Genomic DNA, 15083 nt, shown 5'->3' on the forward strand with positions numbered 1-15083 from the left:
AGTTGTTGAAGCATGGAACTCATTACCGGACTCCTTGGTGTTAACCAAGGTATAATACAACCAAGGTATAATAATAATAATAATAATAATAATAATAATAATAATAATAATAATAATAATAAACAAATGCTGCCAAAGCCAGAATTGAAAAATCAACAGACGATCCAAAAATCAGCAGACTCTGTAAAAAAACAGATGAAACAATCGATCACATACTCAGCTGCTGCAAAAAGATCGCACAGACTGACTACAAGCATAGACATGATGCTGTGGCACAGATGATCCACTGGAACTTGTGCCAGAACTACCATTTACCAGTGGCAAAGAACTGGTGGGATCATAAGCCCGAAAAAGGGGTCGAAAATGAGCAAGCAAAACTATTGTGGGACTTCCGGCTTCAGACTGACTGAATTCTGAAGCATAACACACCAGACATTCTGATTGTGGAGAAAAAGAAAGTATGGATCATCGACATCGCAATCCCAGGGGATAGCAGAATTGAGGAGAAGCAGCTAGAGAAATTAGTGAAATACAAAGATCTAAAAATCGAGCTGCAACGACTCTGGCATAAGCCAGTGAAAGTGGTCCCAGTGGTACTTGGCACGCTGGGCGCAGTGCCAAAGGATCTCAGCGGACATTTGAAAACCATCGGAATTGACAAAATCTCCATCTGTCAATCGCAAAAGGCTGCTTTACTGAGATCGGCAAACATAATTCGCCGCTACATCACGCAGTCCTAGGTGCTTGGGAAGCGCCCTACTGGTGATGAAATACGAAATCCAGCATAGTGCTCTCGTTTGCTGTGTTGTATTGACATAATAATAATAATAATAATAATAATAATAATAATAATAATAATAATAATAATATCATGATATATTATGTAATAATCTCCTCCATGAATATTGCCTTATGAAGGAGGAGGATGATGATTGGATGAGTTTGAGAGGTCTGCTGGAGGTAGTGTAGTCTACTAACAGGGTCATCCATGACAAACAGGTCTTAATGGAACACCCAGACTCAGTGTATTGATCAACCCATTTCATATGGTGAGAAATCAAAAAAAAAAAAAAGAATGGCTCAATTGCCATTCAGCAAGGACTATATCAGATATTAGAGTTGTGGCCATATGTCAATGAATGGACAATGATCCAGCAGCTATGGCTGTGCAACCAGGGTTTAGCCTTGTAGGTTTACCAAAGGGATTACAGCCATAGACAAGACAAAAGTATATTGTGTTTGAAAATCTCACCATTATAGCCTGCTATTATAAAGCAGGGCTAACTTAAAAGCAAATGTTTGAACTGTGGAAAAGAATTTATTCAGACTCAAATGCTACCAAGCAATTATTAGCAGATGAAAGGAGATTCATTACCAGAAATAAGCTATTCAGGGATGCAGGTCTGGAAGAGATTCAGAAAAAAAATGTGAAAATGAATAGTAGAACAGATGAAACTCAGATAACAGTATGCAGAATTACTAGCATAAAGACAAAGACTGTCAGCATTGAAAATAGTGCCCCAAAAAGAGCTGACATCTACAAAGAAGGATATGAATAAGGTGCTTTTAAGGATTAAAATAACATCTATTGAACAGAAAAATTCATTTACCTACAGTACAGCATTGGCAGTTATGAAAGAACTAGGTAGCAAAATTAGAAATCCAAAAGCAAAGTTATATTTAATCCCAAAGTGGAAGATCAGACTGCCAAGATAAAGAAAGTTACAAATAATTTAAAGAACATGAAAGAGCAAAAAAGAAAGAATCAAGATAAGTCTAATAAGAATATATTCACCCTCAGACCCCTGATGCCCTGCTGATTCTGCCCCGGAGTGCCAGAGACCAGGAGAATTCCCCAGCAACCCAAGATAACCTCACTGGAGCTCCCAACGCCCAACTGATACCCCCCCCCCCCATGAAACCCTCTGGACCGTGCCATTAAAGCGAACCAGACCACGTGGCCCCAAGGGAAAACAAAGGAAGGTAGAACCCAAAAGACCTCCAACTGGACTCTTGCAAACTCCAAGTGGACACTTTCATTTACTGCAACTACACCTGAACACCCAACACCAAAGAGACTTTCTCAACACTGCAACCCCTAGGGGACATTAGAATACTCCAACATCAAAGAGACTTCTGACAACTGCAATTCCCTGTGGATATTTGATTACTCCAACACCAAGAGACTTTGAAATCCACAATACTAAGCGGTCACTGAATACTCCAACACTCTTTTCACTGACACACACACACAAACAACAACAAACACAACAAAACACACACATACACACACATACACAACTTGAACCAGACCAACCGCACACATGGAAGAACAAGCAACAGAAGTCATCGTGATCTGCAATTCATGCTCAATGTACACTCTTCTACCCACTGACCTCCAAAACCTCAAATGCACCAAGTGTAAACTGATCTATCTACTGGAAGAAAAAAAATAGAAAACCTAGAACAGGAACTGAACACCATTAAACTTAACAACAGCAACAACAAATCTCAAATCACACAAAAAGAACAACCACATCAAGTAGACAGAAATGACCATGCCACCTCCACATGAAACACTCCCCCAGGAGGCAAAAACATGTCATCCACAGAAAAAAGTATAAAACAAACACAAAACCTATGACAAAAGCAACTCACCCCCAACCAATTCCACTAACTACAAGCAACCACAACCACTACCAAGGACTCCCAATAGAAGAAAACAAACAGGCAGCTGATGAAGAAGCACCAACTAGAACCCCCAACAAAACAACACCTCCAATTACCACCATGATAAAAAAAGAACACCCCAAACACCCCCAACCAAAAGAAAAAAAGGAGAGTGCTCGTAATTGGGGACTCAATTCTCAGGGGAACTGAACCTGCCATTTGCCCTCCAGACAATCAATCCAGGGAGGTATGCTGCCTCCCTAAAGCCAAAATCTTTGACATAACAGAAAAAATAACCAAGATAATAAAACCCACAGACTACTACCCCCTAATAATATTCCATGTGGGAACAAACAACACAGCAAAAGACCTGAAAACAACAATGAGGGACTACGACCAACTGGGCAAGAAAGCCAAAGACATGGGTGCACAGGTAGTTTTTTCATCCATACTACCTACAAGAGGATGGAACCCAACAAGAGAACGAAAAATTCTGCAGTTGAACCACTGGCTAAAAGGTTGGTGCCACCAAAAAAACCTTCTTGATCATGGACTACACTTCCTCCAGGATGGGCTTCTAGCCAGGGACAGGTTATACCTCACTAAGACTGGGAAGAATGTCCTGGAAACTTTCTAGCCCAACTCATCAGAAGGGCTTTAAACTAACACTCTGTGGGGTGGGCAATCATATTCCAGAACCTAACGCCAATCAGGGACCCTCAGCAAGCAGGGTCAACAACAAACTAAAAAGGGAAGGGAAGGGAGACACACACAAACACCAACCAGATGTCACCCAGGGCCCTCCCAAAAACAGGCACAAAGAACTCACATGCCTCTATACCAATGCACAAAGCCTAGGGAACAAACAGGGTGAACCAGAAATTCTAATCCACAAAGGCAAATATGACATAGTTGGAATCACCGAAACATGGTGGGACAATACACACAACTGGAACATACAGATTAAAGGATACAAACTATTAAAAAAAACCCCACCAGATCACACAAAAAAGGAGGTGGAGTTGCACCGTACATAAAAGACCACTACAACATCACTGAGATACAAACTACAAAAGAAGAAAATCTAGAAAGCTTATGGGTCAACATCAAAGAAGAAAAAAAGTGCAACGCAACAATTGGTGTGTACTACAGACCACCAAACCAAACAGAAACAATGGACAGCCTTTTCAACAACCAACTGACACACATATGCAAGAAAAACAGCACAGTAATAATGGGAGACCTTAACTACCCGGGCGTAAATTGGAAAAATAATTCCGCACCAAGTGAAAAATCAAACAAATTTCTGACATGCCTTGCAGACAACTTCATAGTCCAAAAAGTAGAGGAAGGAACTAGAGGGGCAGCCACACTGGACCTAATTCTCACAAAAAGATAAGAAGTGATTGTTGGGGTCGAAACAGATGGAGTGCTGGGTAAAAGTGACCACACCATTCTCAAATTCAATATAATATCAACACAATCAACTGGATTCAACAACACCAAAATCCCAGATTTTAAAAAAGCAGACTTCAATAAACTTAGAGAAAACTTGAGAGTGATCCCTTGGACCACAGTCCTAAAAGGCAAAACCACACAAGAAGCTTGGGAAATCTTAAAAACCACGATCACAAAAGCCCAAAACAATGCTATCCCGATGAAAAAGAAACACCCAAAATCCAAAAAGAAACCAGTTCTGTAAGTTTGTGAAAGCCGCAAACAAAATGTTGGTGTGGATGGTTGCTAGGAAATGAAATACATATCTTTCTATCCAATCTCTGCATGGCACTCTAACCTCATGACTACTCTAAAGGGATCTAAGGATTGTTCTCTCTCTCTCTCTCTCCCCGCTCCCTCTCCCTCTCCACCATGAACTAGTGTTACTGAATCACACTTTTATATCAATCAAGAAATAGGTTATGTGAGAGAAGGCATGGTGAAAGGAAATTTAAGTCTTTTTCAATGTTTGGTCCTTTTAAAAAGTATTTTTAAAAAAAATTAATATAATTGTGGGGATAAAAGCAACCATCAATTATTTATGCAGGAGAAAAAAGAGGAGCATATTTGATGGTTGTTGGTAGTGCCATTTGTTTGAATATATGTATTTGTGAAGTTTTTTTCTTTCTGTACGATCAACCAGTATTATGACTTGTAATAGAATGTACTTGGTTTTAGTCTGGTAAAGCTGCATCATGTAAGGTCACATCACTGAAGCTAAGTTCTCCAGGAATTAAATTCCCATCAGTTAAATTAAATTAAATTAAGCTCACAAGTCTTTGCAGGAATTAAAACCTAGGGCTGCTTTGCGGAGAAGCTGCAGGCTTATTGCCCTTATTACTGCTCCAGATAGGTTAATCAGGAGGTAAAACAAACACAATGCTTTTAAAGTAATGCAATTCAGAAGAAGATTCTTATTGTGTCCTTGACCATCCTGCTCTCCCCCATTGTTTCCTTCTATATTGTAGAATGATTTAATTTCTTTAAAACTGTAGCTATGTTAGTGGCCAACCCATATCCTACTTCGATAAAGGAAGGGTTTTGCTCTCTCTGACTCTCCCTTGCTTTCCCCCCTAAATATATCTCAAAAATTAAAAACAGTTTGCTTTTGTTTTTAACAGCACATTACTAGTGTAGTTTAGCACACTAGGTGAGCGCGCATTCTATGCATTTCAGATTTTGAGTCTGCTATTGGAATATGCTAAAGATTTGCTGCTCAGGCATTTGCCTGTTCTATGGACACCTTTAGTCTGAACCATATATAAAAGAAATGCAAACCAGGTGAACAGTAAAGTGGAAACTAAATCGCCCATGCTTAATTTCAAATAGGAAGTATGGATATTTGTCCTATGTCCTTTTTTTCATTAAGCATTTCTATTTATTTATTTACTTTTATCAATGTCCTATCCTGCTTTTCAAGTGTGTACTCTCCATTCAGGGTAGCTCAAAATAGAATTTGCAAATCAATCAATTTCAAAGAAAGCAGGAGCATAGGTCAACAAGAAAAAAAGAACAAGGACCTCATCTATTTTCAGTGGCCTTGGAAGCTAAGCAGACTAGGAGCTTGTTGATTTTAGAATCAACAAGCTCCTACTCACCAAGAATACTGGGACTGTAAACTAGATGTTGAAACATTGAAAAGGATCTCAGGGTATATCCCAAACTGCTTCTATATTATAATTGTATAAATGTAGTTACCAAGAGTCAAGATAAGCTCAAGGGTGTCTTTCCACTCCTGTTAATAAATTCACACAGTCTGTGGATATCATCCTACAAATGGATCTTATACTTGTTGCTCGTCTTTTTAAAATATAAGGTACAAGTGCAGCACATGATAAAATATCTTACCTGCTTTGTTGCATAGTGTTGTGGTAGGCCACCTATAAATATTGGTCCTGTTGGCTGCCAAATGAGAGATGACCAGGGATTGCCAATTCTGGAGCTTTTCACAGTCCTTCCCAGAACAGTCATGATAGCTTCACACATTTCCAAATCTTGCCTACATACATTTGGGAGGAGAAGAAGAAAAGGCAAGTTTTATAATTGAGCTCAACAATCTGAGAGTTCCTTGACAAATGTGTCCACAAAAGGATGGATATTTTTTGATATTATCAGCTCTAAATTAATAGCAATTTAAAGATGACTGAGAGAATGACTGTAACACACACACACACACACACACACATATATACACACACTCCTTTTGTTTTGAGAAGATTTTCTAAAATATGAAGTTGATCTCCCATTAACGTTGCAATTTTATATTCCAAAAGGGTAAAAAGTAATTTACAGCTTAAAGTACTTTGTTATAATGGAAAACCTGCCATCTGAATTGGTATTACTATTTTTAAGGCTGCAAATTGATAAAGCGTCCTTTTGCTCAAAGTACTTCACGTAAAAATCATCCAAAAATAGCCCATATGCCAAAGTAAAATAACTAAAGCAATGGACTTCTGCTAATTTGTTAGACTCTATATAATTAAGATTTAAAGCTTAAACGTTCTTGTTCACCATACAATCTGATTCTGAGTCTTTCCATTTGGTTCCACTCTCACTTAATAAATATTTTGGATCATGTTTTGTCATCACCCAATAGAGATTATCACTGAACAGTTGGTAACCTTTGAAAAGTATTTTGAAAGCTTAGTTATTTAGATCTCAGAAAATACATTATTTCTTAAGTAAAGGGAACTAAAACTAAACTCTGCCGTCAGGCATGGGGGAATTGAAACATCTCCCCCTCGCCCATTTAGTTTTTGTGTATGATTCGATTGTGTGCTTGTTTTTATATATATTGGGGTTCTTTTGGATTTTTAACTTAAAACTGTAATTTAGATTGCTAAATATTAGATTTGTTGCTATGTATTGTTTACCATTTTTGTGAGCCGCCCCGAATCTACGGAAAGGGGCGGCATATAAATCCAATAAATCTAATCTAATCTAATCTAATCTAATCTAATCTAATCTAATAGATCAAGGTAAACTGCATCCCTGCTTATATACGTTATCACATAATGATGTCACCATTCCTATGCTAATAAAGCAGCCCTCACCAATTGCACCAACACAAACAGAAGATGCCAAGCTATATCAAAATTCTAGTCATCTTTGAAAAACTGGAGCTGGAAGCAATGTCTTTGGCTCATGTTCCTTTCCTTCTAACTTGATTTGAAACCACCTGCTTTTTCTCACTGAAGAAACAGCTTGCTATACTCCCCCCCCCCAATTTCCATTTCAACTGACCCAACTCAAATAAAAATTCTGAAAGGCAGCTTTATTAACAAGACCCTCCTTTTAGTTTGTTGCCACTGATCAACCAAGCTATCTGCATAGTTGAGCCAAACCCATGTATAAGAGGAAGCTTTTGGGGCTTCTTAGAAGACAAATGCTTAATTAGCCATTTGTGAAATTATTTCTTCTAGGGGGTGGAAACACTCTGCAGAATAGATATTGAAATAGCAGAAGAATTGGATAAGCTGAGGGAAGGAGTGAAGAATATGTGTCAGTTTGGGAATGACTTGCAAATCAGATGGATGCGGATGTCAAAAAAAGGGGGAGAGAAGTCAGAAAGAAAAGGGTGTACAGTATGTTAAAGATGAATAATAGATAGTACAGCTGACTTTTACTTTGACCTATCCATTGCTTATTTTAGTCCTGTGTACAAATTAGTATGTAATTCTACACAGATTATTTACAAGGAACATCCCTGTCAAAATAAAGCTGAGGAATGGAAGGTTTTGTGGCATAAATTGGAAACAGGAAAAAGACATGAGGGAACCACTTTGAATGTGTTTGCATAATACCTTATAGAATATATTATACCTATTATAGAATGGAATGGAATGGGATGAAATGGAATGGAATAGAATAGAATAGGCACACATGGAATTTGTCATTGGTGCATATGCTCTCAGTGTACATAAAATAATTTATCAAGAATTATTAGGCACAACACTTAATGATTGTAATAGGGTACAAATAATCAGAAAAAAAATCAATATTAATATAAATCATAAGGATACAAGCAACAAGTTACAGTCATACAATCATAGGCGGGAGGAGATGGGTGATAGGAATAAAGAGAAGACTAATAGTAATAGTAATGCAGCCTTAGTGAATAGTTGGAGAGTGGTGAGGGAATTATTTGTTTAGCAGAGTTTGGGAAAAAACTGTTCTTATGTCTAGTTGTCTAGGTGTGCAATTCTCTATAGTGCTGTTTTGAGAGTAGGAATTGAAACAATTTATGTCCAGGATGCAAGGGGTCAATAAATCTTTTCAAGGCCCTCTTTTTGACTTGTGCAGTATACAGGTCCTCAATGGAAGGCAAGTAGGCAGTAATTGTTTTTTCTGCAGTTCTGATTATTCTCTGAAGATGTATCGTGTGGGGTTGCAGAACTGAACCGGACAGTTATAGAGGTGCAGATGACAGACTCAATAATCCTCTGTACAACTGTATCAGCAGCTCCTTGAGCAGTTTGAGCTTCCTGAGTTGGCGCAGAAAGAACATTCTTTGTTGTGCTTCTTTGATTATGTTTTTGATGTTTTAGATGACCAATTTAGGTCTTCAGATATGATAGAACCTATAAGTTTGAAGGTCTCTACTGTTGATACTGTGTTGTCTAGTATTGTAAGAAGTGGTAGAATGGTAGGACTTCTCCTAAAGTCTACCACCAGATTGTTCTCATTGCACCATGAGTTTAGGTGTTCAACCTCCCATCTGTATGTGGTTTCATCGTTTTTCATGAATGAGACCAATCACTGTTGCATCAACTGCAAACTTCAGTAGTTTAAGGATAGTTTGAGATGCACTCATTGATATATAGAAAGAAGAGAAGTGGTGAGAGTACACAGCCCTGGGGGCGGGGAACAATGTCGGGTTTTTTGTATGCACCTTATATAAGGTATTGGCTTTTATAAAGTACTTTGAAAGAGCATATCTGACTGCCTATCTAGTATGGCTGTCCATCTATCCAGTGAAATTCTGAGAGGTGAACAAAATAAAGATATAACAATTCATTTGTTGATTGAAGTAGGGCATTATAGAAACCTATCCATATATGTAGATATAAATAAATACTTTAGAGATTCCTTAAGATCTTCTCCATATACTGAGATCTTTTGTGACTGAATGTGAAAACTGATAACATTTGGACCAACTTATCAAAAATCACTTGGAAGAAAAGATGGAAAAAAGAAGTGAAGAAGAATATTCCCTCAGTTCTGTTGAGGGACCAGCTTCATTATACACTAGAGCATTCCTTCTTCCATCAACCATCAAGCTGCAAAAAAGGCAGCGATGGAACCAGGAATATCTAGTGCCAAAGACTGATTTAACAGTTCAAAAGCTCGGGGTTCATGCAAGGCAGTTTTGAAAGTTAATTCTTGTGTAGCCAACAACTGGCGCTTTAGGCGGCCGTCCTTAACGCCAAACACCAAACGATCAAGAAGATAATCATCCAAATTCTCAAACTCACAATGCAACGCCGCACGACGGAAGGCAGCAACGAACTCATTAATTGACTCCCCCTCAAGTTGATTCCTAAGGAAGAATTTATAATGACGAGCACAACGGGAGGGAGCCAGGGTGTAGTGGTCCTGGAGAGTGGAGAGGAAGTCGGGCCATGGAATATCATGAATAGAAGTCGGGGCAAAGAGGGCTCTCACTGTCTCAAACATTTCAGGGCCACAAAACACCAAAAAATACGATCTTTTTCTGGTGCCCGAAATTTCCGTGTAGCCATTTGATATGAGGAAGCATTCGAAACAGGCCACATAAGAGTCCCATGTCTCGCCGAGGGAGTCAAAAGGCGGAAAGGTCAACTGAGTGGACATCACAACTCACCAAATGACCTGCAGGAGGAACTCTGAATAGCGTGGAGAAACCAATCCTCGTCGCCAGTATTAAGTCAGAGACACGGCAAGGTAATTAACTGCGGGTTTATTGAAGTTGGACATAGAAACAACTAGTACAAGCAATACACAGAACTGAGGAGCCTGAGCTACATGACAGCTCATTTATACTCCAGCCCATAATAACATAACCAATGAACACGCTACAAAGTTCCCGCCAAGATTTATCTCTACCCAGTGACAGGAACGCCCAATGGCAGTTCCTTTACAAGTCACTGGGCAGAGACATAACACCTTCTCTTCTGGAAACAACTAGAACCCACCTTCAAAATGTGTATTTTTTCATTCAGAAATAGTGCTTGAGTTAGTTTTCTTCTTTCTCCCCAACCTCCCATCTATACTGATCTTTCAAAGAATTATTTTGGGCTGAAGAGCAAAATAAACAAGGACTGAGAGAAAGAGAGAAGGGGCAGCAGCATCAGAAACAGAATTGGAGATCCAGAAGAAGAATAAAATGAGGGAGGGAGAAGCAGGTGTAAAGCCACCTGCCTGCTCTGTGGGTGCGCAAAAAGAAGAAAGATGTGAGATGGCAGAGGCAAAAAAAAAAAAAAAAAAAGGCTGGAGGACATCAATCAAGAACATACATCAAGGATGTGGAGTGAGACAGAGTGGGCACAGGAGAGAAACAGACCTTTTATTTTTTATTTTTGCACTCTGCTGATAGAAATGAAGCAGAACTGCCTAGGCAGGTCATGTACACTGGGATTTACAGCCAAATATTCGCTTCAGGCCACTGCTACTTGATAAAAGATACAGCAATTTGTCTGAGACGTTTTCAGCATAACAGCTGTTATGTATGCATTTGCCTACAAGCAAGTAATATTCTGGAACTGTTTCCTTGGGCTTTCTGTTGGTAGGACAAGATGTTAACAATTCTGGATTCCAGTGAGCAGTTTTTGTGCTTGTATAGTTTTGTACCCTCTGATAATGTTGAATTAAAAATTTCCAAGAGAATATAAATTAAAATAACCTTCAGAAATTATTCTTTAACATTTGCAGCAGATACTACTGTTTGGTAGTTCATGTCTGATGTAAGTATCCCATCAAGCTTCTTCTACACCCAATACACAGGGTGTTTAATTTTTTGTGGAAACAGTGATGGCATCCTCCTTCTTTTCATTCAGTCCCGAAATGTATGCACAATAATTCAAGTGCTCCTGTGGGTTAAGCTGCTAATAACTGTGCCCTAACAGTAATTGTGTAGCTTCATCTTTTGTGCTTCCCATAAATATAATAATTAAACACTGGCCTTCTAATTATAACCTGGATGATGAGATCTGTCCAAATGGAGCTATATTCAGCGCCCAGGGCCATTCAAAATTGGATGGATAGAAAGGTCAGATGATCTGCTAATACGCCATGGGGAGAAAGGGTGACTTAGCATAACAAAAACATTTGCAAGCATCTCCAAACTCATGTGTATGATGTCCTGTTTAATGGCATTTGTCAGCAAGTACTGACAATATATTTTAGATTCAATGGCAAAATCATTTAAAAGATAATGAAACATCAGATTGCCTTTCCTGCCAAGCTTGTTAAAGGTTATTCTTACTAAGAACAACATTTCTCACCCTTTTGGGCTCTGAAAGAATATGATCCTGTTTCCTGAATATACTGGTCACTCCATCATATTTGTAAACAAATATAGCATTTATTTCTAATCCATTGTTTGCTGCACTTGAAGTCATTTGTAATATTATTAACTATGATCATCATACCCATCAATCTTAAAGGAACCTAACTGGCTATAATTTAAATTACATTGAAACGATAATGTCAATATGATTTTTTTTTTTAAAAAAGAACCCATACTATCTACTATCTGTAAAAGTTATTCATCATCCACAATATTGGAGCAATAATAGTCCATCAGTGAAATTTCTCCATTGGAGTACATTAATCATTGTCCCTGGTATTAATATTTAATCAGTCACTATGAAAATTTATTACTGGTGTAATTGAACATTCTTTGGGCATATCTTTCTATACTTTCTAGGGTGGCAATATGGCCTTTACCTGACTTATATATTTAAAAGGTTCAAAAGAATTTTTATGTCACTGCACATTTCCTAGCTCAAGTAACGCATAAATTAGATTTCTCTTTCAATTTAAATAATACATGTTATTAGATCTGTGGTGAAATGCTTAGCATTGAAAAAATCAGTCTTTCTTGCTGACATGTTATTTTCATATATGTATGTGTGTGTGTGAGAGAGAGAGAGGGAGAGGGAGTGAGAGAGAAATATCAGCATATTTAAATATGAATTTGAATATGCTCATGATGAAGTGGACAAGGCCATTGGAGCTGTGAGTTCCGCCACCTGTTTACTGGATCCATGTCCCTCCTGGTTGGTTTCGGCCAGCAGGGAGGTGACACGGAGCTGGATCCAGGAGATTACCAATGCTTCCTTGGGGAGGGGAGTTTTTCCAACACTCTATAAAGAAGCGCTCGTGCGCCCCCTCCTCAAGAAGCCTTCCCTGGACCCAGCCGTACTTAATAACTATCGTCCAGTCTCCAACCTTCCCTTTATGGGGAAGGTTGTTGAGAAGGTGGTGGCACTCCAGCTCCAACGGTCCTTGGAAGAAGCCGATTATCTAGGTCCCCGGCAGTCGGGTTTCAGGCCCGGTTACAGCACGGAAACTGGTTTGGTCGCATTGATGGATGATCTCTGGCGGGCCCGGGACAGGGGTTTATCCTCTGTCCTGGTGCTCCTTGACCTCTCAGCAGCTTTCGATACCATCGACCATGGTATCCTTCTGCACCGGCTGGAGGGGTTGGGGGTGGGAGGCACTGTTCTTCAGTGGTTCTCCTCCTACCTCTCTGGCCGGTCGCAGTTGGTGTTAGTGGGGGGTCAGAGGTCGGCTCCGAGGTCTCTCCCTTGTGGGGTGCCTCAGGGGTCGGCCCTCTCCCCCCTGCTATTTAATATCTACATGAAACCACTGGGTGAGATCATCCAAGGACATGGGGTGAGGTATCATCAGTACGCTGATGATACCCAGCTTTACATCTCCACCCCATGCCCAGTCAACGAAGCAGTGGAAGTGATGTGCTGGTGCCTGGAGGCTGTTGAGGCCTGGATGGGTGTCAACAGACTCAAACTCAACCCGGATAAGACGGAGTGGCTGTGGGTTTTGCCTCCCAAGGACAATTCCATCTGTCTGTCCATTACCCTGGGGGGGGATTATTGACCCCCTCGGAGAGGGTCCGCAACTTGGGTGTCCTCCTCGATCCACAGCTCACATTAGAGAACCATCTTTCAGCTGTGGCGAGGGGGGCGTTTGCCCAGGTTCGCCTGGTGTACCAGTTGCGGCCCTATCTGGACCGGGACTCATTGCTCACAGTCACTCATGCCCTCATCACCTCGAGGTTCGACTACTGTAATGCTCTCTACATGGGGCTACCTTTGAAAAGTGTTCGGAAACTTCAGATCGTGCAGAATGCAGCTGCGAGAGCAGTCATGGGCTTACCTAGGTATGCCCATGTTTCACCATCACTCCGCAGTCTGCATTGGCTGCCGATCAATTTCCGGTCACAATTCAAAGTGTTGGTTATGATCTTTAAAGCCCTTCATGGCACTGGACCAGAATATCTCCGAGACCGCCTCCTGCCGCACACGAATACCAGCGACCGATTAGGTCCCACAGAGTGGGCCTTCTCCAGGTCCCGTCAACTAAACAATGTCGGTTGGCGGGCCCCAGGGGAAGAGCCTTCTCTGTGGCGGCACCGACTCTCTGGAACCAACTCCCCCCAGAGATTAGAACTGCCCCTACTCTCCCTGCCTTCCGTAAACTCCTTAAAACCCACCTCTGCCGTCAGGCATGGGGGAATTGGAACACCTCCCCCGGGCATGTTTAATTTATGCATGGTATGTTTGTGTGTGCGTCTGTTAGTATATGGGGTTCTTTTAAATCTTGTATAAATTTTAAAGTTTTCTGATTATTTATGATTTGTTCTATCTTGTTGTGAGCCGCCCTGAGTTTTCGGAGAGGGGCGGCATACAAATCTAAATAATAAATAATAAATAAATAGATATAATTGATTGCAAGCATGCATGTTTGGGTGGAGAATTGTACTGCAAAACATGAAGAACTCCACATACAGAGATCGATTCTTTTCACTACTTTAGGCTAGAGTCAACAATCAGCTTGATTTCTTTTGTACAACAGTGTTCTTATGTTCTCAGTAAACTTGGACCTTTTTTTGCATTTTAGTTTCATGATCAAAACAATAATTTTCCCAATCGCCATCTTTCAGTATGTAAATAAAAATAAATAAAAATAAATAATCTGTATGATTAGTAGAAATAGAATATTTGTCCACATATTAGAGAGTAGATATACTGTAGCTGTCAAGCTGTTTCTACTATAATGTGTTTGCCTCTTTAAGTAAATATTTTAAAAAAACATACAGTGAATTTGATTTCTCTCTAAATGTTCATGAGGGACCAGAAGTATAGAATCCTTCTTAAGGATTATTTGTGACTTGCAGTGTTTATAATGAAATAATTACTTCTCTAGCTCTATTCTGTTTGCATGACTTGTTTATATTGTGTAATAGTGCCACCATCAAGACTTTGAAGAAGGGAAACTGAAACAAATATCCAACCATAACAAGTTGGATATTTGTTATGTCTGACTTTCATTATTTATCCCAAACATGGTTATAAAGATTCATCCAGATTCATTGGAGTAAGTCACTGGGCTGCAGAATGGGACGAGTCACCATGGCCAATTGATGATGAGACAATTTGCTGTGGCCAACATGTCCTGAGACAACTCACCATAAGACAATTCAAAGTAGGATAGCTCATCATTCACCATCAGACAATTCAATGTGAGATAACTCAATGTTTTCTGCAGGACACGTCAACACAGCCAAATCACCATGGGACAATTCAACACATATAACAATGGCAGATAGCAATACAGTTAACTTGCACTCAGTAATATCACATTGCAATGAGTTGTCCTGCAGTGAGTTGTCGTGCAGTGAGTTGCTGGTAGCG

The 15083-nt window shown here is 39.8% G+C and overlaps 1 protein-coding gene across 1 annotated transcript in view; it reads right to left on the reverse strand.

Annotated features, from left to right (window-relative positions):
* Positions 1-15083, reverse strand: part of EYS (eyes shut homolog) — a 1050766-nt gene that overhangs the window by 272838 nt on the left and 762845 nt on the right. Inside the window, exon 35 of the mRNA XM_070763632.1 lies at positions 6016-6166. Coding sequence (XP_070619733.1) covers positions 6016-6166 — 151 coding nt within the window. The remainder of the gene's footprint in view (positions 1-6015; positions 6167-15083) is intronic.

This window comes from Erythrolamprus reginae, chromosome 1 (genome assembly GCF_031021105.1).
Source record: "Erythrolamprus reginae isolate rEryReg1 chromosome 1, rEryReg1.hap1, whole genome shotgun sequence".
Taxonomy (NCBI): Eukaryota; Metazoa; Chordata; class Lepidosauria; order Squamata; family Dipsadidae; genus Erythrolamprus; species Erythrolamprus reginae.